This window comes from Pseudorca crassidens, chromosome 6 (genome assembly GCF_039906515.1).
Source record: "Pseudorca crassidens isolate mPseCra1 chromosome 6, mPseCra1.hap1, whole genome shotgun sequence".
Lineage (NCBI taxonomy): Eukaryota > Metazoa > Chordata > Mammalia > Artiodactyla > Delphinidae > Pseudorca > Pseudorca crassidens.
The window spans coordinates 6,683,152-6,710,528 of NC_090301.1; the positions used below are offsets into that span (position 1 = coordinate 6,683,152).

General features: G+C 41.5%; 2 protein-coding genes across 17 annotated transcripts in view; one reads left to right on the forward strand and one right to left on the reverse strand.

Moving 5' to 3' along the window:
- Positions 1-494: 494 nt before the first annotated feature.
- LOC137225975 (UDP-glucuronosyltransferase 1A10-like) lies at positions 495-18,607 on the reverse strand. Its single transcript, XM_067739930.1, has 4 exons — positions 18,526-18,607; positions 12,863-14,663; positions 6,751-6,870; positions 495-617 (listed from the first exon to the last, which is right to left on the reverse strand). Exons 2-4 carry the CDS (start codon positions 13,715-13,717, stop codon positions 495-497), a joined length of 1,098 nt encoding a protein of 365 aa, XP_067596031.1. The 5' UTR covers positions 13,718-14,663; positions 18,526-18,607.
- A 37-nt stretch (positions 18,608-18,644) lies between these two features.
- USP40 (ubiquitin specific peptidase 40) overlaps positions 18,645-27,377 on the forward strand; it is a 98,532-nt gene continuing 89,799 nt past the window's right edge. For 11 of the 16 annotated variants that reach the window (XR_010944168.1, XR_010944169.1, XM_067740167.1 and 8 more), the window contains exons 1-4: positions 18,694-18,824; positions 19,899-20,116; positions 22,687-22,754; positions 25,063-25,176. Coding sequence is in view for 11 of the 16 variants with exons in the window: in XM_067740167.1 (XP_067596268.1) it covers positions 19,918-20,116; positions 22,687-22,754; positions 25,063-25,176 (381 nt within the window). In the remaining 5 variants the exon portion in view is untranslated. Of the gene's footprint in view, positions 18,825-19,898; positions 20,117-22,686; positions 22,755-25,062; positions 25,177-27,377 lie in introns of those variants that run through there. The other 5 variants (XM_067740174.1, XM_067740176.1, XM_067740165.1 and 2 more) reach the window with 4 other exon arrangements.

The following is a 27,377-nucleotide window of genomic DNA, read 5'->3' on the forward strand; positions in this document are numbered from 1 at the left end:
GGGCATCACTCTTCCCGTCTTCCCTCGGGTGTCTTTACATTATCTTCCTTCTGTGCATGTCTGTCTCTGTGGCTAAATCTCTTTTCATAAGGACACTGGTCATATGGGATTGGGGTCAACCCAAATGACCTCATTAACCCGACTACCTCTGTAAACACAGTGTCCAAATAAGCTCGTATTCTGAGGTGCTAAGGGTTAGGATTACAACGTATCTTTTTCGAGGGGGCCACAATTCAACCTATAACTGGGGACCACAAGCTGGGGGCTTGAGATTCATCCCGAAGTCCCGGGCAACAACTAAAGTTGTTGTGGCCTGGCCAAGTTTGTGTTTTTTAAAAGTCCCTTTTGCAAAGAAGTAGGGAATAGTTCAGAGGGGTCAACCTGGACCCCAGGTGTCATATTCAGAGGCTGTTTGTGTGAGGTGAGGGGCTGAATCAAGGTTACAGAAGCACTGGAGACAGAACAGATGTGAGAGGCAGCAGAGGAAGCATCTGCTAGGGGGCACTCACAGAGGACAGCGCAGGAAGGACGGGTCCAGAGAAGGCAGGGACAGGGCCGCAGAGGGCATCCCACACTGCCCAGGGGAGGATGGTCTGGATCTGGACGTTGTGCGTAGACTGGGCAATAGAAAGGGGTTCTTAGCTATGGGTGAAATATTTCAGCCCCTGAGCTATTCCCCCAAACCAATTAAAATATCTGTGAGTATTGGGGTGAGGGCAGGAACACACCTGCAGAGGAGTGAGACTGTTCTTGTCCCATTAAGGGCTCTCTCCCATTCTACATTAATGCAGTGGCATTTTACTTAGACGTTGGTGTCATCTGATCCCTACTTGCACTTCTTGTACTTGGAGCCCCTGGGGAAAGCTGGACCCCTGGGAGGATGGTGGTACCTTCACAGAGATGCGGGCCCTGGGAAGAAGCAGAGCTGTGGGGAGGGAGGAGCCTGTGTTCCTTGTGCCTGTGAAACACCAGGAGGTTATGTCCAAGCTAGTTGGCTTCACGGATCTGGAGCAGAGGAGGGGCCTGGATTGCACAGATGGACTTGGAACCATCAGGATATGGTGGTGATTGAAGCCAGGGGTGTGGGTGAGGTCACCCCAAAAAAGGCCAGAAATAGAAAACGACATCTCTCGAGCCTGACCCCTGAGAGATGGTATTCCCCACTGCCACTCCCATAAACCTAAACAGAGAAACTAAAACTATTTAAACGTTTTGAAGAAAACATAGGACCAAATCTTCATACCTTAGGGTAGGCAAAGATTTCTTAGGACACAAAAAGTACAAACTATTAAAAAATTGATTAGTCGGATTTTATCAAAATTTAAAACGTGTGCTCTTTGAAAGACATTATTTTAAAAATATTATATAAACCACACACCAGGAGAAAACATCAGCAAAACATGTATCTGACAAAGGACTTGTATCCAGAGCATATAAAGAACTCTTACAGCTCAAAAATAAGAAGGCAACTACCCCAATAAAAATGAGCAGAAGATTTGAAGGGACACTTTTCTTTTTAAAGATATGCATGTGATCAGTAAGCACATGAAAAGACGTTCATCAGCAGCAGTCATAAAGAAATGCAAATTAGGGAGTCCCTTGGTGGCCTAGTGGTTAGGATTCAGCGCTTTCACTGCTGTGGCCCAGGTTCAATCCCTGGTCCGGGAACTGAGATACCACAAGCCGCATGGTGTGACCAAAAAAGAAGGAAGGAAGGAAAGAAAGAAAGAAATGAAAATTAAAGTCACAATGAAATTCTACTACGCAGCCACAAGAGTGGTTAAGATATAAAAAACTGATAATAGCAAGTGTCAGCAAGAATGCAGAGGCAGGAATGTAAAATAGTACAATTACTTTATTTTTATTTTTTAGTACAATTACTTTAAAAAGCAGTTTGGCTGTTCCTTATAAAGTTTACATACACCTACCATACGACCCAGCAATCCTGCTTCTAAGTATTTACCCAAGAAATACAAAACGATTTACTCACATAAACACACGTAGTCAAATATTCATAGCAGCTTTTTTCCATTCATATTTGTATAATTCCATTCAGATGAAACTCTATTAAAGATTATTCTAATCTCAGTGACAGATACCAGATCAGTGGTTGCCTAAGGTCTAGGGAAAGTGTTGGTTGACTGGGATAGAACACAAGGCCAGTTACTGGAGTGATGGAAGTGTCCCATATGTTGACTGTGGTGACAGTTACATGGGTATATAAAATTATAACTCAGAAATGTACAGTTAAAATGGTGCCTTTTATTATATGTAAATAATACCTCAATAGCATTAATTGTTTTAAAAATAGGATAAATTGAAAATATACAATGCAATGGCAAAAGAATAAAACTTTCCAGAACTGATAAAGACCAAAATCTACCATGGAAAGACCTATATATTCTAAGAAACATTAATAGAAAAATACCGGACTTCCCGGAGGTCCAGTGGTTAAAAGACTGCGCTTCCACTGCAGGGGGCTTGGGTTTGACCCCTGGTCAGGGAAATAAGATCCCACATGCCACGTGGTGCAGCCAAATAATAATAAATAATAATAATTTAAAAAGGAGACGGCTGCCCTTAAAAAAAAAAAGATAGAGAAAGAAAAATACGCATAGCTAATAGCATTTCTTTCACTTGCTGGGGAATTTTTTAAATTTCAAGTTTAAATTTAAAAATATCTACGAGTATCACAATAGGGAAAAAAATACCTAAAAGAGAACAAAGATCAAAGACTTCAAATACAAAACGCTTATAAGCCCCAAAATGATTGCCTTAAAAGCTGACACATCATCCTTTCCTGGGGATATTTCTATTTAGTACCTACCCACATTTTCCTAAAATAAACTCAGATTAGGACACAGAGAAATCTATATGATAATAGATTTATAAGATAAACTAGCAATGAAACACCTGACATCTAAATTGTAAACATCTTTCATTTGTCCAGTGTGGAAAGTCATTAGGAAGTGACTCATCCCAGAGACCTCCCCTGGACTTCAGGTGAGGCTCCACGTGAGCTGCTCTGGGATAGAACATGTGACCTAGGCCTCAACCGATTAGCACATCTCATCCCTTCGGCCACAGTGATTCGTGCAGAGATGGACGTGCCACTTAATGAGACCCAGTGAGGCAGAAGAACTTTACTAGGAATCCTGGGAAAAGGACTCCGGCTAGAGCCCCAGGTGCTTGGGTATCATGACACCCAGAAGGATATCATCAGAAGCAGATACAAGAATTAAAGGTGAAAAATGGGTCCTGGTGTCATCAGTATACCCTGAGATTTTTCCCAGTATTTGAGCCAATAAAATTGCAAGCAACGAAAAGCCTTCCAACAAATTCACTGAGTCAAGAATATGGTGGGGTTACCCAAAGAGCTAATATAATCAGAGGTTGCATCAGTTATATTCATTGAGGGAGGTCAGCTCCAGCTCTCTTCTTCACTGGTCAAACAACTTAATTTTTTAAAAAAAGATAAACAGTTAATGAGGGAAATGCAAATTAAGATAACCTTGAGATATTTTTCACCTATTGGACTGGCAAAAACCTAAAGTCTGAAGATAAGTGTGAGCAAGAATTTGAAGAAAAGGGTATACTTATACATTGCTGGAGGGGAGTAAATTTTTAATACTTATTGACATCTAAAATTCACCTCGAGCTTCCCTGGTGGCTCAGTGGTTGAGAATCCGCCTGCCAATGCAGGGAACACGGGTTCGATCCCTGATCCCAGAAGATCCCACATGCCGCAGAGCAACTAAGCCCGTGCACCACAACTGCTGGACCTGTGCTCTGGAGCCCGTGAGCCACAACTAGTGAGCCCACGTGCCACAACTACTGAAGGCCGTGCGCCTAGAGCCCATGCTCCACAACAAGAGAAGCCACCGCAATGAGAAGCCCGTGCACCGTAACGAAGAGTAGCCCTTGCTTACCACAACTAGAGAAAGCCCGCATGCAGCAACGAAGACCCAACACAGCCAAAAATAAATAAACAAAATAAATAAATTTTTAAAAATAATTAATTAATTAATTTAATTCACCTCACACCGGTCAGAATGGCCATCATCAAAAAATATACAAACAATAAATGCTGGAGAGGGTGTGGAGAAAAGGGAACCCTCTTGCACTGTTGGTGGGAACGTAAACTGATACAGCCACTATGGAGAATAGTATGGAGGTTGCATAAAAAACTAAAAATAGAGCTACCATATGACCCAGCAATACCCCTACTGGGCATATACCCTGAGAAAACCATAATTCAAAAAGAGTCATGTACACCAATGTTCACTGCAGCTCTATTTACAATAGCCAGGACATGGAAGCAAACTAAGTGTCCATTGACAGATGAATGGATAAAGAAGATGTGGCACATATATACAATGGAATATTACTCAGCCATGAAAAGAAATGAAATTGAGTTATTTGTAGTGAAGTGGATGGACCTAGAGTCTGTCATACAGAGTGAAGTAAGTCAGAAAGAGAAAAACAAATACCGTATGGTAACACATGTATATGGAATCTAAAACACGGTACTGATGAACCTAGTGGCAGGGCAGGAATAAAGATGCAGACATAGAGAAGGAACTTGAGGACACAGTGGGGGAAGGGGAAGCTGGGATGAAGTGAGAGAGTAGCACTGACATGTATACACTACCAAATGTAAAATGGATGGCTAGCGGGAAGCTGCTGCATAGGACAGCTCGATGCTTTGTGACGACCTAGAGGGGTGGGACAGGGAGGGTGGGAGGGAGGCTCAAGAGGGAGGGGATATGGGGATATATGTATACATATAGCTGATTCACTTTGTTGTACAGCGGAAACTAACACACCATTGTAAAGCAATTATACTCCAATAAAGATGTAGAAAAAAAAATCTACAAACAATAAATGCTGGAGAGGGTGTGGAGAAAAGGGAACCCTTTCTACACTGTTGGTGGGAATGTAAAGTGGCAACAGCCACTATGGAGAACAGTATAGAGGTTCCTTAAGAAACTAAAAATACAGCTACCATATGATCCAGCAATCCCACTCTTGGGCATATATCTGAAGAAAACCATAATTCGAAAAGATACATGCACCCCAATGTTCATTGCAGCATTATTTACAATAGCCAGGTCATGGAAGCAACCTAATGTTCACCAACAGAGGAATGGATAAAGAAGGTATGGTACATATGTACAATGGAATATTACTCAGCCATAAAAATAGAACAAAATAATGCCATTTGCAGCAACATGCATGGACCTAGACATTGTCATACTAAGTGAAGTCAGACAGAGGAGGACAAATATCATATGATATTGCTTATATGTGGAATCTAAAAAAATGGTACAAATGAACTTATTTATAAAACAAAAATAGTCACAGATGTAGAAAACAATTTTATGGTTACCGGGGAGGGAGAAAAGGGGCAGGGATAAATTGGGAGAGTGGGATTGACATATCCACTCCACTGTATATAAAATAGGTAACTAATAAAAACCTACTATATAGCACAGGGGACTCTACCCAAGACTCTGTAATGACCTATATTGGAAAGAAATCTAAAAAAGAGTGGATATATGTATATGTATAACTGATTCATTTTGCTGTACAGCAGAAAGTAACACAACATTGTAAATCAACTACTCTAATAAAATTTTTTTTAAATAGATATCTGTTCAATGAAGGACTTTTTATGCTAAATAACAAAAAAAAGCCAACTGCATGTTATTCTGTAGCACCACAAAGCCAACAAATGTCATGTCCACTGAGAGATCAGAGACCATGAGATGTTAGTCAAGCCCACCCTGGGCAAATTTCACTGCATATAACTTCCGCAAAGGTCACAGGCAGGGTGCTTCCCAAGAGTTTCCAGTCTGCACAGGTAGGCAGTTAGGGGAAAGGTTAGGCCCTTGGCCTCTGAAAGCTCTATGTCTGGACTCATTGTACATGAATGTTCATAGCAGCATTAGTCGTAATAGCTAAAATAGTGAAAACAGCCCAAATGTCCATCACCTGATGAACAGATGAATAGATATGTATACCCATAGAAAGGAATATTATTCAGCCATAAAAAGGAGGGAAATACCAATCCATTCTACAAAATGAATGAACCCTGAAAAGTAAATGAAAGAAGGCAGTCACAAAGAACCATGTATTGTACGATTCCATTCTTCTGAAATACAGAAGAACCTACATACGAACCTTCAAGTTGCGAACTTTCAAAGATGAGAACGTGCGTTTGCATGTCCAGTCACGTAAGTTAGTTCATGTGTCTGGCGTATGTTGTCACATGCATGTATCCTCTACAAGTGGTTGTGCTTTTGTGTACTTTACTGTACAGTACTGTATAAAGTACAGTAGTACAGTATCTTTATTTCAAACCCAGGATGTGAGTGAGTGAAATTGCATCTGGCCCTCCATCTCCTATTGCTGACGACCCTTCAGCTCTACCATCTCCCACCTCCTCTCCCTCCTCTAGTCAGTAACTCTTCTTGCCTGTTCACTCGATGCCCACCCCTGTATGCCAGCTGTTGTACTGTACTACTGTACTTTCAAGGTACTATATAAGATTAAAATTTTTTTCTTTATTTTTTGTGTTTGTTTTTTATGTATTATTTGTGTGAAAAGTATTATAAACCTATTACAGTACAGTACTATATAGCCGATTGTGTTAGTTGGGTACCCAGGCTAACTATGTTGGACTTATGAACAATTTGGACTTATGAATACGCTCTCAAAAAGGAGCTCATTTGAATGTAGGGGACTTACTGTATCCGGAACAGGCAAATCCACAGAGACAAAAAGTAGATTAGTGGTTGCCAGGGGCTGGAGAAGAGGGGGAGTGACTGCCAAGGGACATGGGGTGTCCTTTTGGAGTGAGGAAGTGACCTAGAATTAGACAACGATGATGATTATTCATATCTTCGAATATACTAAAGACCATTGGTTGTATATTTTAAAAGGGTGAATTATGTTGTAATTTTTTTAAAAAAAGAATGTCTGCATTGGAATCCTGCCTTCCCCACTTACCAGAGCTGTGACCATGGGCAACTCACTCAACCTCTCTGTGCCTCAGTTTCATTATCTGCAAAATGGGGCTAATAACAATGTCAACCCATGTTGGCTTTTGTTATATTTAATTTCTAAACTCCCCCTAAGGGGACTCTATCCATCTGAGGGTTAAATAATTCATAGGAGGCTCCCAACAAGAGGAGAATATTGACATCTGATCATGTTGTTTTGAAAAGAGCCTGATCTCATCGTTACTGTTAATATTGTGAAGGTTGGAAATAATCGTACTGGGAAATACCTAGCACCACGCAGTTATGGCAGTTACAGCTGTCACTGATTCTTTGCCACACATCTGGCACTCTACATGCATTATCGTTTCTGATCTGGAAAAGAGCTGTGTGTGGTGCTACTATTTTATCCCTATTTAAACTATTTAGAAACAGTGGTTCTTACCCAAGGTGATGTCACTGCTAAGTGTCAGAGCTGGGGTATTTATTGGCATGAAAAATCTAAAACATTGACTTTCTGGCCCTTTACATAAAGTTTGCCTGATATAACATCTTGAATTTACACAAACAAAATAATATGTTCTCTGCTCCAAAAACACTTAAATTCACTTTTAGCACATGTATGATGATAAGTGCTTAATTATTTTTATTCCAAAAAAATTTCCTCATAAAAATGGGGTGCTTTATACAAGGCTGTACATTCTACAGCCCAACCAATATTTTGATTCTCATTTTCTTGCATTCAGTCATGCTAAATAAATCCAACATTATCATCTGTGTGTGTGTGTGTGTGTACCCAGTCTGGGTGAAACTTCCTCAGCTATGTGAGGATCCAGGGGTCCCCAGTGGGCAAGGCAAGGTGAACAGAGGCCCTTATAAAATGCTGTCCTAGCCAGACTTGATTCATGCTCTAAGTAGTAGGAGTTACATAAGCAGAGTGTCCATAACATATATTCACTGAGTACATAATCCATCTGTAACCTCTCCTTAGTTCGAAGGGGAAAGTAAGACCCCCAATATGTGAAAGAATATGACTATATTATAAAACATACTGAGCCTTACAAGGAGCCAGATCAATAGATAAAAATCAATAGTACTTCCCTAATAAAATGATAGGGTGAGATAAGCATATCATCTGGATTTAGAGACTCTGCATTTGCCAGGAATATTACTCCTGTATTTGAAAATACCTTTTCAATTGCAAGTGATTGAACTCCAATTCAAACTGTCTGGACCAACTATTCAACATTATTCATAAACTATTGAATAATTGTTATTGAACTAATGACTCAATGATGTTTTGAAGGTATATGTTTCAGTGAAACAAAATAAGAGGTATGAATATGGAAGGTTATTATTTGCAGATGGTATTGTATACCTAAAAAAACTTACAAACTACTAAGAGTAATTAGTAGTATGGCTAGATCAAGATAAATGTGCAAAAAGCAAAGCTATACTTTAATTTCCACTTCAAAATAGAAATGAAAATATACTCTGTTCACAATAGTTTCCAAGGTAATAAAATGCCTAGGAATTAATTTTAATAAGAAAAAATAAAAGACATACAAAGAAAAATGCAAATTTTCATTGGTAGACTTAAAACAAGATCTGAATAAGTAAAGAGAAGTACTATATTCTGAATAGGAAAAGCATAGCAAAAAGATGTCTCTCATTCTATTTACTGGGTCAACCAACCTTCTGGGACTACTACCCCACCCGTTTACACCCACCTTGCAGCTCTCAATAAATGTGGAACAGCCATTCCCCTATGAGCCGGCACCGTGATTACAGGTTTCCGTAACAAAACAAAAGCATTTTTGGCCCACTTCTTAGCACAAGGCACACCCACTAGTGATTATCCAGCTATCAGCCTGTTTATCCAGGCGGTCCACTAGCTGTGCGATTAACAGCCAATATTACAGCAGGTCATGTATTAATACATCTAATCGGAGGACCAATCTTAGCGCTAATAAGCATCAACACCATCACGGCTTTCATTACATTCGTTGTTCTCTCCCTACTCACTATCCTCGAATTTGCTGTTGCTATAATTCCAGCCTATGTATTTACCCTCTTAGTAAGCCTATATCTGCATGACAACACATAATGACCCACCAGACCCATGCGTACCACATAGTAAACCCCAGTCCTTGACCCCTTACAGGAGCCCTTTCAACCCTCCGCATAACGTCGGGCCTAATCACGTGATTCCACTTAACTCAATAATTCTACTAATATTAGGCCTACTAACCAACACTCTAACAATATATCAGTGATGACGAGATGTTATTCGAGAAAGCACCTTCCAGGGCCATCACACACCAATCGTCCAAAAGGGACTTTGATACGGAATAATCTTATTTATCGTCTCAGAAGTCCTCTTTTTTACCGGCTTCTTTTGAGCCTTCTATCACTCAAGCCTCGCCCCTACCCCTGAATTAGGCGGGTGCTGGGCGCCAACAGGCATTCGCCCTCCAAACCCCCTAGAGGTGCCGCTTCTCAACACTTCTGTGCTATTAGTCTCTGGGTGTCTATCACCTGGGCCCACCACAGCTTTATGGAAGGAAATCGCAAGCACATACTCCGAGCCCTCTTTATTACAATTGCCCTTGGTGTCTATTTCACACCCCTACAAGCTTCATAGTATTACAAAGCCCCATGTACGATCTCAGATGGGGTATATGGGTCAACTTTCTTCCTGGCCACAGGGTTCCACGGACTGTGCATAATCACTGTGTCCACCTTCCTTATTGTTTGTTTCCTGCACCAATTAAAATTCCACTTCACATCCAACCACCACTTTGGCTTTGAAGCCGCTGCTTGATACTGACATTCTGTAGATGTTTTATGACTCTTCCTTTTCGTATCTATCTATCGATGAGGCGCATAATTCTTATAGTATTAATTAACGCAACTGACTTGTAATCAGTTAGTTTCGGTACACCCCGAAAAAGAATAAAAAACTTAGTACTGACCCTATTAACACATACTGCACTGGCTTCATTGCTTGTACTCATCGCCTTCTGACTCCCCCAGCTAAACATGTACGCAGAGAAAACAAGCCCTTATGAATGCGGATTTGACCTTATAGGATTCGCCCGCCTGCCTTTTTCCATAAAATTTTTCCTAGTAGCAATCACATTCCTCCTTTTCCACCTAGAAATTGCCCTCCTACTGCCCCTCCCCTGAGCAACTCAAACAAGTAATCTAAAAACAATACTCACCATGGTTTTACTTTTAATCTCATTATTGGCAATTAGTCTGGCCTACAGTGAGCTCAATAAGGACTGGAGTGGACTGAACTAAACTGTATTTAGTTTAAAACAAAACAAATTATTTTGACTCATTAGATTATGACTAAACTCATAATTACCAAGTGTCTTTAGTGTGTATAAATATTATTATAGCTTTCACTATACCCCTTATAGGATTACTAATATATCTAGTCCACCTAGTATCCTCACTACTATGTCTAGAAGGCATAATATTATCCCTATTCATCCTGGCGACCCTTACAATCCTAAATTCACACTTGACCTCAGCCAGCATAATACCAATCATCCTGCTGGTGTTCGCAGCCTGCGAAGCAGCACGCAGATTACCCTGATTAGTAACAGTATCAAATACCTATGGCACCGATTACGTACGAAACCTTAACCTCCTCCAACGCTAAAATTTATTATCCCCACAATTATACTCATACCCCTAATTTGACTAGCAAAAAGCAACACAATCTGAATTAACTCCACAACCCATAGTCTGCTAATTAGTCTCACAAGCTTACTTCTCCTTAATCAATTCAATGACAATAGCCTTAATTTCTCATTAATATTCTTTTCGGACTCCCTATCCGCACCATTACTGACCCTAACAATGGGGCTCCTTTCCCTAATACTAATAGCTAGTCAATCTCCCTTTCTCAAATGAGTAAAAATATTTTACATCATATTAACAGAATCCTAATGGTTTATTTTTATATTTTGGACTAGATAAAACAATTTTCAATTTTGTGAAGGAGAATAAATTATAAGAATCACTAAGAAAACTTGGAAAAAAAAGAATAATGAGTATGGGGCATGCCCTACCAGATATTAAAACTTACTACAAAGCTACTATAATCAAAATATGGCTGTGGCACATGAATAGATAAATAAATCAGTGGAGAAAGACTGGAAGTACAAAAGCAGATGCAAATAAATATGGGAATCTAAAATATGATAATGATGCATTTCAATTCAATGAATGAAGGAGGATTTTTTATTAAATGATGTTGGGATAATGGACTACCCATTTAGGAAAAATAATGAAGTTAGATCCTTATACCATGCAAAGTTCTTATTGTAAGAAATAAAACTATTAACATTGGTGGAATTAAAATATTAAGACATAATACGGAAAAAAATGATTCTATATGTCAGACTTGGAAAGATCTAAACAAGCTGAAATCCAGAAACCATTAAAGGAAAAGTCAACCAGTTTGACTACCCAAAAATGAAAGTCCCGTATGAGGAAAGATGAAAGACAGCCCAGGAAAAAAATATTTGCAGCACATATAAAAAACTAAGTATTGATACTGCTAATACTCAAGAGACATAATAATTAGCTATAAAAAGAAAGTTCTATAAAAATGATTAGAGAATGTGAAAACATAACTCACAAAGGAGGAAATACAAATGGCCAGTATATCTAAGAAAATAGGAAACAAAAATTGATGCAGCTATGCAGAATTATTTTGCTAAAAATTTTAAACTTTGACAACTTCTGGAGGTGGAGGGGGTAGAGAAAAACAGAGCTCTTGTATACTTTTGACCAAAGTGTCAGGTTGTTCAATATTTTGAAAGCAATTTGTTGAATTCATTAAAATATAGTATGTACATGCTATTTGACCCAGCAACACTACTTCTAAGGACTCTAGCTTACAGAGATAAGAGCATAGAAACATAGACATATATGAAGGTAAAGAAATGAAGAATGTTAATACAATCTCGCTTATAAAAGAAAAAATGGGAAAAGCTATCAATATCCATCAATATTGGTTAGTTGAATAAAGTATGGTACATCCAAAGTAAAGAATTTTATGCAACCATTAAAAAGAGCGACAGATTTGTATGTACTGACTGTAGATGTCCACAATTTATTGGCAAGTGAAAAAAAGCAAGGTAAAGAACAATATATCCAGTCTGATACTAGATTGTATTTTAATAAGTGGGTGTGAGAATTTACATTAGATGTATGCACTTATATTAAATAATATTAAATAATTTAAGAAAAATTGGAAAAGATACATACAAAATGGCTAAAAGCATTTTCCTATAGCGGGTGGCATTGGATTAACAAAAGGGAAGTTTCATTTCTTACTGTATTTTTCAGTATTTTTCCCAAAACAGGATTTAAAAATGCAGCCTGGAAGTTATATACAATTACATCAATTGTATACACATACATATCAAAGAAGACAGCTTTGTAAAATTTGATGATGCACAATTAAATGAACTGGCACAAAATAGTTTGTTCAACGGAGAGAAATTACAAATGCAAAGGATATAAATGACAAATCACAGTTTAGTAAGGAATCTTTTTTTTTTTTTTTTTTTTTTTTTGCGGTACGCGGGCCTCTCACTGTTGTGGCCTCTCCCGCTGTGGAGCACAGGCTCCGGACACGCAGGCCCAGCAGCCACGGCTCACGGGCCCAGCCGCTCCGCGGCATGTGGGATCTTCCCGGACCGGGGCACGAACCCGCGTCCCCTGCATCGGCAGGCGGACTCTCAACCGCTGCGCCACCAGGGAAGCCCAGGAATCTTTTTTTTTTTAATGTCCAAAGCCTGATTAATTCTTAATATGCTAAAGGAGAAGTAACTTACCTTTGACAACGGCTTTGCCTCAGCGCAATTGATTCCACCGATGAAGACCATGTTGGGCATCACAGGTCTGGGATAGTTCAAAACAAAGTCACGTCGTAACAACCAAATTGATATTTGGCTGAAGAGATCAGATGCCGTGACAGTTGTCTGTAGAATCTCAGAGGCAATTTCTAAAACATTTTTGAAAAAATAGTGGCAAAATAAACGTTCCTCCAAGTGCCGGATATGATTCCACAGTCTCTGTCCGAAAGTCATGACATCAGAGAACCCTGAGAAATCTCTAGGAACGTAAGAAAGAGCGATGGGACACTGAGTGCTTTCTTCAAGATAATGGCAAAAGACTCCCCTGGTGAAGACCACGGATGGGAGTGAAAGATATTTGGCTACAATTAAGCCACACATATCAAAAGGATCTAGAAACACTGCATCAAAAGATCTCTCTTTTAAGTATTTTACTAATTTTGTGTCCTCAAACAAACTCTTACAATGTGAAAAAAGGTAGTCAAAAGCTTTGTTGGACGGATTCAGCAACATATGAAGTAAACTTCGTGGCTGAGTTTTCCAGTGAAAATCGGAGAACTTCTGGAACTCACTATTCAAATTCTCCAGAGTGTAAGACGTGGAATAAGTCTTTACCGTAAGATTGAATGAACTTCCCAGGTACCAATTCACCTCTGGTATGACTAAGACCACCTCATGCCCTTTGTGGGCAAGTTTCTCCACGACCGGACGCATGGTAAACCAGTGGCTCCCATCCATGGGTACTACCAGCAGCTTGCCTGCCTCAGCAAAGCCAGGTGTCAGCAGCAGACACATGCACAGAGGAAGGAAGCCGGTTAAAATCGCAGGAGCCATCTGTTAACTGCAGCCCAGAGCAATCCAGCTGTCTGGATTCTAAGCTCATGTAACAGGAGCGGCATAAGTACAGGCACAAAACCTGCCTCAGGAGAGGGCGTGTATTTAGACATTCATAAAAAAAAAAAAAATTATACTCATTGCCAATGAATTACTCATAAGGATGATAATGAATGAGAATTTGCTGAAACAGGTAGTAGTATGTTTTCCAGATGAGATAGCTTTTGATCTTTACCATGAGCAGAGACATTGCACTGCAATGCCCTTTTAGAAACAGAATTATTAAGCAATGCTCTTGGAACCTAAGGACTCAGAATGATAAAAAAAGAGGGTAAGTTTCAATAAAGCTGGTAGTTTTGAAATTTGTCCCAAAGGAAAATTTGGATTTTATCTTCCGAGTACCAAAGACTCTTTGCCCAGAAAGTGATTGGCATCCCGGATTCCAAGGAAAGATTTGAAGCACCTTGCCACTGACCTCCTCACTGGCAGTGAACTTGAGGTCAACAAGAGTCTCTGCAATGCTTGATGTTACTGCTTGTCTTATTCCATTTCCAAACCCTCTGAGGCTTCCGTAATATTGAGATAAGATTGACAACCCCACCTCCCATTCTAGGGACTGATGGAATGTGTTTGTCATCTATTTTAAATTGCTTTCTCTAGATATGTCACATAATAGGGTTACCCGCCCAATGTTTGCGCGAAGCACTCTGCTGGGACTGCTTTCTCTTTTCTCTGGGCTTCCACAGTACTCTGTTTAGACGTCTGCTGTGGGATTGCCCCAATAGGCCTGGTACCCTCCTTCAGGAATCTCTGTATCTGTCTCACACTCTATCAAGATCTGTATCATCTGTATCAGATGGCTCCGTCCAGGACACCCAAACTATAACTGGTGACACTTGCTTAGTCACCATTTACCTTGGTGACTGGAAAAGGTTCAGATAAATGTCTGAAAAATAAAAATGGTGGTGAGTGGTCTACCTGCAGGTAGGCTTATTTTAGAATAGATATCAATGAAATAGAAAATAGACAAACAATAGAGATAATCAATGAACCCAAAAGCTCGTTCTTTGAAAAACTGAATCAACTTGATAAAGCTCTAGCCAAACTGATCAGAAAAAAAAGAAAAAGAGAGAGAGAGAGAAGAAATGACCAATATCAGCAATGAGAGAAGTGGCATCACTACAGGTTCTATAGATATTAAAAGTATAAGAGAATATCATGAACAAGTTTATGCCAATATATTCTACAACTTAGATGAAATGGACAAATTTCTTAAAAGATGCAAACTACTAGAGTTTAATCAAGAATAAATAAATAAGCTGAATAGAAATAACCTATGTATTTTAAATTAAAATTAAATTTGCAATGCAAACTTTCCCACAAATAAAACCTCAAACCCAGATAACTTCACTGATAAATGTACCAAACATTGGAAAAAGAAGTACTACCAATTATCATTCCAGAAAATATTCTGGAATATAGATACAATATACTGCAGTAGAAGCATAGGGAATTTCCTAATTCACTCTATGATGAGACTGTTACCGAGTCCAGGCTCACTCTGCTCGTCACACCGACAAGCCAGTAAATAGGGAGACAAGGTATTCAGGCAAGGAATAGCGACTTCATTCAGAAAGCCAGCAGACCAAGAAGATGACAGACTAGCGTCTCCCCAAAAAATCTTATCGAGGTCTGGATACCAGTTTCTTTTACAGAACAGAGAGGGGGAAGAGTTGAGGAAGTAAAGTAAGAAGGCCATTAATTTCACAAAATATCTCCTGGCTTGGCCAGCATGGGGGAGGGGATGTGTCAATTTCTTCTTTGCTGCAGCCATTCACAGGTGGGCAGGGTCAGATTGTCTCCCTGAGAGCTGAACAAAGGTCCTTTAGTTTAACATTCAGGCAGAGGGGTAGGGTTCCCTGAGGCAGGCCATTGTGTATGATTATAATAATAAAAGTAAATGAAAAGCAAAGGTTAAAGTAGCAAAGGTTAAAGTAAAAGAAACAGATCCAACATGGAGTCGGATTTTGCTCTTCCGTGTTACAGGACCATAGAATTGGTCTATGAGACCAGCATTGCCACATAACAAAACTAAATAAGGAGTTTGGAGCAGAGAAAAGTTTATTGCAAGACCATGAAGGAGATGAGGCGGTTCATGCCCTGAAAAGTCTCAAGCTCCCTGAAGGGTTTTGGCAAAGCATTTTTAAAGGGCAGGTGAGGCGGGGCTGTCACAGGGTACTGTCAGCTTGTGCACAACTCTGTGATGGGCTGATGGTGAGGCAGCAGGGCGGTGTCACAGGGGTTAAGATTATCAGTCCTTAGGCTCCAGGAGGCCTGGGGGTCTGTGCTCATGGTCAGCAAGTAGTTTTTCCATTTGGTGGGGGGTTTTCACATCTGCAAAACAGCGCAGGAAATTTGCATCAAATACTATTATCTACCCTGGCTTGCTTGTTTGTTCTGGCTCATGAAATTCTTTTGTTTGTCATGGAAATGTAAGAGTGGAATATTAATACATTTCAGTTGAGTTCTGTAATGTCAGGAGTTTTTCAAAAACATTAGAAGATGGACTGGAGCTTTTTCTTTGTGAATAGAAACTGAAAAAAAAATTACTATTATGTAGGTACTTCAGAGAGGAGCTAAAGCAGAGGATGTGGGGGAAGGCATGTTCTGGGAAGGCCCCATGGGGCCCTGCTCGGTTACACTATAGACCAATACCCCTCAAGAACACAGATGCAAAAATTCTAAACAAAAATTTAACAAACCACATTCAATAATATAAACATATATATGTACCATGTAATACATAAAAATATAATACGTCATAACCAAGTGAGATTTATTCCAGGAGTGCAAGGCTGTTTTAACATTAGAAAATCAATCAAGGTAATTCACCATATAAATAAACTAAAAAAGTAAAACCATGTAATTATTTCAATAGGCACTTTGATAAAATCCAATATCCATTTCTGATAAAAATTCTCAGCAAACTAGGAAAAGAAGGGAAGTTTCTCAACCTAATAAAGAGCATGGATCAATATGAGAAACCCACAGTTGAGGCTTCCCTGGTGAGAGAAGTTCGCACCCCGCAACGAAGAGTAGCGCCCGCTCGCCGCAACTAGCGAAAGCCCGCGTGCGGCAACCAAGACCCAATGCAGCCAAAAATAAATAAATAAATTAATAAATTAAAAAAAAAATAGTGTTTGGCCCATGGTGGAATTTCTAGACTAGATACCAGAGACTCACCAAAGCCTCTTTGGTAGAGAGATGCGAGCTCAGGGTGTGCCTCAGATGGATCTGGTAGTGACATGCGTGATGGGATGGAGAAAGCGGCAGTCCACCTAAAATGTTGTAATTCTAACGTGGGTGAGACTTAATGAGGGTCTGACAGGCAGAGAGGGAGCCATGGAAACAGAAGCAGCATTGTCCAGGTGATACTTTGAGTTACAAATGATTGGATTCATGGAGAAAAGATGAAGTTTCAAAGACAGCTCCGAGACTTTGATGCTGCATGAGGGGAAGGATGGTGGTGTTAACAGACCTTTCATTCATTTAACACATATTTATTAATGAGCCAGGCACTGTTGAGATGGTCGGGATACAGCTGGGTACAAGGGTGAGCCTGCGTCCCCAGAAGCTAACCTTCCAGTGCTAATTCTTGGCCAGGTAATGGAACTTTGAGGAATATCCACTGTTAGGAAGAGGGGAGTGAAGCACAGCGGGCGAAGAAGAAGCAGTCAAAAGGCAGAAAGAGAAGCAAAAGGATAGAGTGCCTTGGCGCCAGGGACGAGAATCATGAAGAGGAGGCTGCCAAGGGGGCAAGGTGGCCGACGGAAGACTGATAAGAACTGAGAAGATGCGATTCCCGCTGTGGTTTCCTGGTCTAGACCTTCAACCTTCCAGCTGGTCCCCTGCCTCCAGTTCTTTCCCTACCGACACTTCCTGAACATTTGCAGCCACAGGAATGTCGCTATGTTCCAAATACAAATCCCTTAGGCTGGCATTCACTTTGACTCCCGCCTTGTGGCTTCGTCTATCACTATTGCTGGTCTCAATCTCTCAAATCTTTAGCTGAAGTCAAAATGATTATCTTCCCGTCGCCCTCATTCGACAGGAGAGACGGCCAGAAGAGCCTATATAGGCTATGGAAAGAGTCCACCAAAGGTGCTCAAGAGGGCAAGAGAGGAGATTTTGAAGTATTTTTGGCGTACTCTTGTGTATGAGAGTTGGCGCAGACAAAGTAAACACCGAGGATGTGATAAAGGATCAGAGTTACTTGGAACATTTTTCACTGGAGACACACCTGTAAAATGTCTCTGTAAGTGCACGGCACTCTTGAAGCCCTACACAAATGTTTCCAAGGTTTAAGTAACTTGGCATTAGCCGGGCCAAATGACAAGCGATCTTTGTACTCTCTACTGCAACTAACATGAGTTGCGAACAGAAATAAAAATAAACTTTAAGGGCTTCCCTGGTGGCGCAGTGGTTGAGAATACGGGACACGGGTTCGCGCCCTGGTCTGGGAGGATCCCACATGCCGCGGAGCGACTGGGCCCGTGAGCCACACTTACTGAGCCTGCGCGTCTAGAGCCTGTGCTCCGCAACGAGAGAGACCGTGATAGTGAGAGGCCCGCGCATCGCGATGAAGAGTGGCCCCCGCTTGCCACAACTAGAGAAGGCCCTCGCACAGAAACGAAGACCCAACACAGCCATAAATAAATAAATAAATCAAAACTGTCAACAAGTAAAAATAAATAAACACTATAAAAAAAATAAACTTTAAAAAGTGAACGAATGAGTGGTCGGCTCACCGAGCGGACTCGCGAACCCGCCAGCAGACAAGGAAGCGAGCGCTGTCCACCCAACACGACTCCCGCATTCTCAGGCCAAAAGAACTACATTGCCCATAAAGCCCCGCGCCGCAAGCCGGCGCTACCCCGCCGGGCATCCTGGGAGACGTAGTCCGTGCGTTCCATAAATCGCTCACGCGCGGTGCCGCGGGATGGCTGCTGACGTCAATATGGCTGCTGACGTCAATATGGCGGTCCCCGGTAGTGGCGAGTTCCTTCGCTTCGAGTTTTGGCCGGGGCGGGGGTCTGGGCTTTAGGCAGTAAGTGGGGCCTGCGGCCGGGGATCTCGGGAGGGATGAGAGGGGCCGAGGCGAGAGGCTGCCCGGGCCGGCCCCGGGTTGCGGCGTCCTCCTGGTGTGGGGCTGCGGTCCCCCGCCTCGGGGACCTCTGCCTCCTCGCGCCCCTGGGCTCGGTGGCTTGGAGGGCTTGAGGGCCTAGTCTGAACGTGGAGCGGAGGAGACCGGAATCTAGACCACGCGTTCGAGGCCACACTTTCAAGTTCCATTTTTTGTGCTTTTCTTCTGAGGAACGGGTTGAAAAGGCAAATAATTGCATATCAGCGTTTCCTATCCCTTAGGAACTGTGCTAGGCGCTTGGCCTTTCTCGTCTCCAGGTGACCCTCCTCCACACTCGATGTGAGACCTTGAGCGGATTCTTTAGACCCCAGGAGCTAATGTTGGGATCACCGGATGGATACATGTTGTAAAGCCCTCGAGGCTCCATTATTTAAATGGCAGTGTTTTTTTCCCAGTGAATCTCCACCCGGCTGTCCGGCTTCGGGGCCATGTACTAAACTACTATAAAGGTTAATTTGTTCCATTTAACTTATTTAAGTGTCATGATCTGGTGCAAGGAGTTTGAGAAGCAGAGATTTTAGGAAGTGATTCATGGTCCCTAGGCCATTGTCAACGCTCAGAATCTAGCTTTGGCTCTACCCCCTCAGCAGATTAGGTGTATTGATGGGTTTTCTTTCTTTTTTCACTAGTGATATCAATATGCCTTTTTAAAAACAGCTGTCATTTATTGTGGGCTAAACCCTGTACCCTAAATGCCTTTCTTTCATTATGTTATTTGATTGTTTAAATGACCCTGCGTGACAGTTTGTATCGCATTTTACTTATAAGAACGTGGGTTAAGTAACCTGCCCACGGTCGCACAGGTAGTGTGGAGCAGGGATGAAAAAATTCAGGTCTTGCTGCCTCCAAAGCCCGAACTACTGTCTGTACATTCTAAAGAGTGACTTAAAATGGAGACTCCCAAGTATAAAAGGGAGATGTGGGGAAGTTTTGTTTTAAAAATAAAAACGTTTATATAACATGTTATATATTTTTAAGGGTAGTGTTTAGTTTCACAATGTTTGGTGACCTGTTTGAAGAGGATTATTCCAGTGTGTCAAATGATCATTATGGAAAAGGGAAGAAATTAAAGACCAAAGCTTTGGAGCCACCTGCGCCTAGAGAATTCACCAATTTAAGTGGAATCAGAAATCAGGGTGGAACCTGTTACCTCAATTCCCTCCTTCAGACTCTTCATTTCACACCTGAATTCAGAGGTATGCTATGTTACATGCACTTGGCTGGTAATACGTATCCTCGTATCCACCTGTGATTAGTTATGCAGAATCACAAGTGTATTCGACAGTGTGTGTTAATTGTTGCTAATGAGGGACACAAATTGGTAATTCTGCAGAGGAATGTGAAGCTTAAATTATGAATATTTTCTGTGTGATCACAGTGATGTTCAGTAACAAGATAAAAAAATAAGGCAATGTATTTCTTTTCTAATTCCTATCATTTAAAGTACAACATAGACAATTTTGTCATGAGTGCCAGCCTTCATTATTGTACACCATTTGTATTTTTGAGTTTCTCAAAGTAATAAACACTTAAACCAGAGTTACTCAGTACAGTTATATGCTTCCTTTTGGAGTGGGGAGGGGTTGTCACATTATTCATACAGTCCACAATCATTTATCTGAAGTTCTGAAATCTGGAAAACTCTGACAGCCTGGCCTAATAATCTGAACTTGTTTGGCCTGAGAGCCTGACCTGCTGTGAGACTGTTTATAGTCTTAATTATCTCACTTGGGTGAGCAGTCATACATTTGTCACAGGAATATTAAGTCCTTGATTAATAGATATTGTTTGTCCCAGACTCTGCTGGGGATGTAATGTTAACATATTGGACCCTTTCTTCATACTACCTTTCTAAAATCTGGAAATTCTGAATTCCAGAGATCCAAGGTGTTAGATAAGGGACTGTGTATAAGGAACAGAAACCCACTCAAAGTAGCTCAATTAAAAGGGAGGTTTACTGTAAGAATATAGGGGAATCTCCTAGAAACCACCTACGGGAAGCCACCCTGACCTCCTTGGACCCTTGATTTCTTGCCCCTATTTTTCTCTACATGTTTGTCCCATTCCTCCTCTGCAAACTAGCTTCCTCCACAAGGGTCTTAGTCTCTGTGTTCCCTTGATTTCAGTGTGAAGATTCCTCTGCCTTCACATGGCCCTGATTGGGGGCCCCCAGCTATGAAGCTCCATGACTGTAGCTCAGCTCCCCACTATGTCTCCATATTCTGAGGACAGACAACCTGGCTCATCCTGTATCCAGTATCTCATCCCCCTTCCCACCACTACCAAATTTAGCAAAGTTTTGTGACATTTTCTGTTGCTTCTAAGCTTACAGAGACTTCCTGCTTCCAGAGATTTAGTGTATAATTACCGTTATCCCCTTCCCAGGGCCATTCTAATGGGTCGAAGTGCATGTGGATTTGAGTGTTGCCTCTTGTCTGTGACTCCATCCACTCCATAAAAATATCCCCCCAGTGCCTTCAGTAGTTCCACCGTTAGAAATTTGGAGCATGAATAAGCGGGTTCCTAGGGAGGTTAAGTTTTTCCCAAGTTTTAGTATAATTGAAGTTGAAGGACAACTTAAAGTAGAAAAGTAGCCTTAAGAAGAGGGTGAGGAAGGCGACTGTTGGGGACGGCAGGCAGGTCACGGAGAGCGCCGCTGAGAAGAAAGGGCTCAGAGCCCCGGGCCCCCTTCTCTCTAGCAAAGTGGGTGGCCGGCCAAGCACATGGGCTGACACCTTAGTGTGACTCGCACACTCCTAGTAAGGCGTAGCGCAGATCCTGAAGCTTATTGAAGAAGGCGTACACTTTGGAAAGGGTAAGGACTGGCGGAGAACTGAGGGGAAATTTTGGGAACTTTTTGGAATCATATTTTAAGGAATAGGACTAGATTCGGTTCCACTGTACTCCCAGATCAGTGTAGCTGGGAGGAGTGGGAGATGATTGTGGAAGTCTTTGTATGGTTTTTATGCTTTAGCCTTTATGTTTGTAACCTTCATGTAGTGTTTTTCCCAGTTTCTGCCGGGAGCTCAGGAGGAATATTACATAACAGTAATCACTAAGGCAGCAGTGGTTTTCAGTGCAAGGCAACACCCGTCCCATCCCTCCTCTCCCCGGAGTATATCAGAGTCTCCTAGTAGGTGTTCCTATCTGTTTGAATACAGACTTCCCAAAAGATTCAGATACGCCCCACTGGGTGGCGTACCCAGACATTGAATTATAAACAAATTCTGGAGACCGGCACTGGGTTGCCAACGTCTTTTTCCAGGTAAGGTCACCACCATCTGTTATTACCCTCAATGCAGAAAAGATATTTTCATACCAAAATGGGAAGGGCGTTATCTCAGAGTTAAAGGTGCTCCTTCTTGTGAAAGAATGGTTGGAAGTCTCACGTGTGGCTTGTAAACAAACACACGTGACACCATTCTATATTGTGTATTTCCTAGTGTTCCTCATGTGGCTTTTGGGACCCACTGCCGTAGGCAATAGGAAACCACCAAAGATTTCTGATGTTATGGTTTTTATATGTATAATTTTCCTTTTACAGCTCTCCCTTATTGAAACCTTAGCTTCCCACTTCCTAATAGGGTCAGTGGTTAAAAATAACATTACCAGAAAGCAAGATGGGTAGGCTAAGGGTGTAAATATTGTCAAGTCATATTTCTGAATCTTTAACTGATTTCTACTTACTGGTGGCCTTGGCTTTCTAAAACAATTTTCAAAAATGAGATAATGTCATTTACATCTGTGATTCTACTTTTTTGTTTAGAAGCTTTATTTTCTCTTGGCCCGGAAGAGCTTGGTTCGTTAGAGGATAAGGATAAACCTGACGCAAAGGTATTAAAATCTTTGATTCACAGGGGTTTTTTGGAGTACTGAGGAAATGTTTTAAGGAAAGAATTAAGTTGCTTATTCATAGGAATCAATAATTTTATTAATTACCAAACATGATCTTTATTTTCAGAAAGTGTCTTGGCCTGTACCTTACTGTTAAGGGAACTGCCCTTCCAACAGAGAATTACTTATGCAGATGCAATGCTGCTGCTGCTTTTTAGACATACCTCTCTCTGCATTAAGGAGATACTCACGAGTTGTCCGCACTATCGCGCCAGAAAGTCCGCTTAATGCACTTACTTGCAGCAACAACAAAAAATAAGGGGCCAGTGTTCTTTCAGTTTGGTATTCTGGAAGTAAACTGAGTGAGGGATTGGTTTACTGTAAGTGTGTATCTAATCACGTTTCTCCCTTGCTTAAACATCATTCAGAACTTTATCACCCTCAGACTAAAATCTGTACTTTTTTTTTTTTTTGGCCATGCTGTGCGGCGTGCAGGATCTCAGTTCCCCGACTAGGGATCAAACTCACGCCCCCCAGCAGTGGAAGCGCTGAGTCTTAACCACAGGACCTCCAGGAAAGTCCCATAAAATCTGTACTTCTTTTTTTTAATAAAATTTTTAATACATTTATTTATTTACTTTTGGCTACGTTGGGTCTTTGTTGCTGCACGCGGGCTTTCTCTAGTTGCAACGAGCGGGGGCTACTCCTTGTTGCGGTGCGCAGGCTTCTCATTGTGGCTTCTCTTGTTGTAGAGCACAGGCTCTAGGTGTGCGGGCTTCAGTAGTTGTGGCTCGTGGGCTCAGTAGTTGTGGCTCGCAGGCTCTAGAGCACAGGCTCAGTAGTTGTGGCGCATGGGCTTAGCTGCTCCACAGCATGTGGGATCTTCCCGGACCAGGGATCGAACCCGTGTCCCCTGCACTGGCAGGCAGATTCTCAACCACTGTGCCACCAGGGAAACCCTGTACTTTTTTTTTAAAATAAATTTATTTATTCATTTATTTATTTTTGGCTGCCTTGGGTCTTTGTTGCTGAGCACAGGCTTCTCATTGTGGTGGCTTCTCTTGTTGCAGAGCACAGACTCTAGGCACGTGGGCTTCAGTAGTTGTGGCACATGGGCTCAGTATGTGTGGCTCGTGGGCTCTAGAGCGCTGGCTCAGCAGTTGTGGTGCATGGCTTAGTTGCTCTGCGGCATGAGAGATCCTCCCGGACCAGGGCTTGAACCCGTGTCCCCTGCATTGGCAGGCAGATTCTTTTTTTTTTTTTAATAAATTTATTTATTTATTTATTTATGTATGTATGTCTGGGTTGGGTCTTTGTTGCTGCGTGCAGGGTTTATCTCTAGTTGCTGCGAGTGGGGGCTACTCTTTGTTGCAGTGCGAAGGCTTTTCATTGCGGTGGCTGCTCTTGTTGCAGAGCATGGGCTCTAGGCGTGTAGGTGTGCCAGCTTCAGTAGTTGCAGCACACAGGTTCAGTAGTTGTGGCTCATGGTCTCTACAGTGCAGGCTCAGTAGTTGTGGTGCACGGGCTTAGCTGCTATGCGGCATGTGGGATCTTCCCAGACCAGGGCTTGAACCCGTGTCCCCTGAATTGGCAGGCAGATTCTTAACCACTGCGCCACCAGGGAAGTCCAGCCCTGTACTTCTTAATAAGAGTCTTTCGTGATCCAGCCCAGCGCTTCTCAAACTCCCTGTGTGGCAAAGAGCCCGTTTTTTTTTTGTTTTTTTATGCACAGTCTATTGCAGATCAGACTTTCATTGGATATAATAAAAATGCTGTGGCAATGCAAAATTGCCATAAAGTTTTCTAAAGGCTTGTTCTTACTTTAGATATTTAAGTCCAGTCTTCAGATCAGGCTCCAGGCAGCCTTCTCAGGGCCCTGGCCCACAGCACACAGGCAGGAATGGGCGTGGCGCCAGCAGGAAGAAAGCAATGGAGGGTGCAGCCAGCCCTGTGAGATACTTGTGACTGGAAAATTCCTCATAGGGAGTATGTCTGTAACTGAGGTATTTTGGAGAAAGGATGAACTATTAGAGACTTGAATTACTGTCATTCTCTAATTAATTGGGTGGTTTATTAGGGCCTGTTTGGGTTTTAATACTGATCTGTTATGTCAATATAGCTAAGAATTGTATTGAATTAAAATTTTCAAAGAAAAATGAATCTTCATTCACCCTTCACAATATTTATAAATTTTCTCCTGAGTGAATTAAATGAACTAGGAGGTAGGAGAAAATTAGTATGCAGTTCTTTTAAAAAGGCCCAGCCAACATTTAAAAGATATTTAGAAATGCATTCTTTTCTCATTCAGGTCCGAATCATACCTTTGCAGTTACAGCGGTTGTTTGCACAGCTTCTGCTCTTAGACCAGGAAGCTGCGTCCACCACAGACCTCACTGACAGCTTTGGGTGGACCAGTGATGAGGTACGAAGGTCAGCTTCTCCAGGGAAAAGTTACCAGCAGTAAAGACTGAACACTGGCTTCATAATGTTATCTAACTTCTCCTTTAATTTTGTCTTACGGTCTCAAGATATTGTTTAAATATTTACTTCTAATATTAGATAATTACAAACCAGTAAAACATTTTTAGACACTTGGCTGTATCCAGGATTTTATGAATGAGTGTGATTTGGGGTTGGGGGAAGAGGGTTGAAGATACAGGGAGAAGAAGTATAAGAGCTGGTTTTTATAATTTCTACCATTTGTGTAGTCTAGTTGAGATATACCACCTGTTAACATTAATGGAAATTGCCATTTTTATAGCAAACTGCTTATCAACTAAAAAAGCTGACTGGCAGTAGTTGTCTGCCTTTTTGGTGTGCTTGTGTGCTTGAATCTGGGTGTTCCAATTTGAACATTTGCTTCAAGCAAAACAGTGAAACCATTCTCGGCAGGTCTTTTCATTTTCACTGTCCTGCCTGTCTCCTGACTGTCTTCATTTGCTTCCTGTATCCTACTGTGTGTGGACTTCCTCTTTTTTTGTTTCAGTTCCTAAAAAGTATTTCACTATATACAAACACTAAACATTTGTCAGCACTAAGATGTGTGTTGTCGATATTGATGAGCTGTTAGCTGTATAAAATCAAAACTAGGTCTGCGGTTTTTTATGGAATAGATGTATTCTTTTATGGAATAGATGCAGAGATGAAGGTATGGGAGACTGTCACAGAATTTAAAGAGACAGTGATCAGAATAAGGGTATGTTGCCTTCAAAAATAAACTATAAACTCTTGTCTTTTAACCAGAAACACTCATTAACTAGATGATGCCATGTGGTTAGAGAGGTGGGGCTTGGGCTTGGCAGTACAATGGGGTGTAATACATTCCCTAAAGAGTGTGTGTTGAGTTTCTGGTGTAGGGCAGGTGCTTAGGGCTAATTCCCTTTTTCTTTCCTTGTTTTAAAAAAACCTGCTTTACTGAGATATAATTCTTATGCCCTAAGCTTCCCTCTTTTAAAGGGTACAATTCAGTGGGTTTTTTTAGTATATTCACAGAGTTGTACAAGCATCACTACAGTCAATTTTAGAACATTTTCACCACCCCAAAAAGAAGCCCCATACCTATTACCAGTCACCCACGCCCTGCGTGCCCTTTCCCGAGTCCCTGGCCACCACTAATCTCTCTCTCTGTGGATTTGCCTATTCTGGACACTGCACAAAAATGGTATTGTGTAATATGTGGACTTTTGTAACTAGCTTCTTTCACTTAAAGTAATGTTTTCAAAGTTCATTCATGTCGTAGTATGTATCAGCACTTCATTCCTTTCTATTGCCAGATAGTCTTCTGTTGGATGGGTATGCCACGGTGGTTTGTGTTTCTTTTTAACCTAGTCATCAGTTGATGGATTTCCCTTTGTTTTTGATAATGAGCTTCCTCTCAATTGCTGGCTTCATACTTCTTAGAAAACTGAAAACTTTATTGATTGATTGATTGATTTCTAAATAAAATCATGTAGTAAACCCTCTAGGACTGGACCTGCAGTGGTAGAGAGGGTCTCTGAGGCACCTTTGCCGAATTTAGGATTGTTCAGAAACAGATCTTGAAACTTCCACAAGTTTTCTGTCCCATCAGAACCAGTGGTATTGGAGAAATTTATATCATCTAGTGTCTTGTGTGTTAAAAACTAAGAAAAAGATCCCGAGTCCCACATGTTACTCCAGCTTCCATCTACTTTATCAGCTTCTCTTCACAAGACACTTATCTTCAAAGTCATCGTCCCTCACTGCCTCTACTTCTGTGCCTTCCATTTGCTCTCTGCCCGCTTCCTACCTGCTTGTCCAAGTCCCTCCTGGCACCCTCATGCCAGGTCCAGGAGACACTGCTCGTCTCTCCACAGCCCTCAGTAGTAGCGCCCACCACCCCTCCGCTGTTCCCGTGACCTCGCTCTCCTGGTTCTCCCCTTCCCGGCTCTTCCTCGGGTTCCTGTGCTGGTTCTTTCTTGTTTTCTCCACTTCTAAGTGTTGGTGTGCCCCTCGGCTTTGGGTTTATAAATGGTTCTTTGGGAGTAGTTCAGCCTGTTCACATACAGTTGCATGATTCATAGATTGAAGCAGGTTCCGTCAGAATTTTTCTCAGTAGCACTGTGTTAGTCTTCCTTTAGTTGGTCTATATATCAAAGCAGTAAA

What these genes read in the sequence shown, in the direction of transcription:
- LOC137225975 (XM_067739930.1), bottom strand. Translation starts at nt 13,717, where the DNA reads ATGGCTCCTGCGATTTTAACCGGCTTCCTTCCTCTGTGCATGTGTCTG. An exon ending in AGGCAAAGCCGTTGTCAAAG is followed by an intron (nt 6,871 to 12,862) that starts GTAAGTTACTTC and finishes GTCTAATTCTAG; the next exon opens with GTCACTTCCTCACTCCAAAA. An exon ending in ATTTGCCTGTTCCGGATACA is followed by an intron (nt 618 to 6,750) that starts GTAAGTCCCCTA and finishes TCTATTGCCCAG; the next exon opens with TCTACGCACAACGTCCAGAT.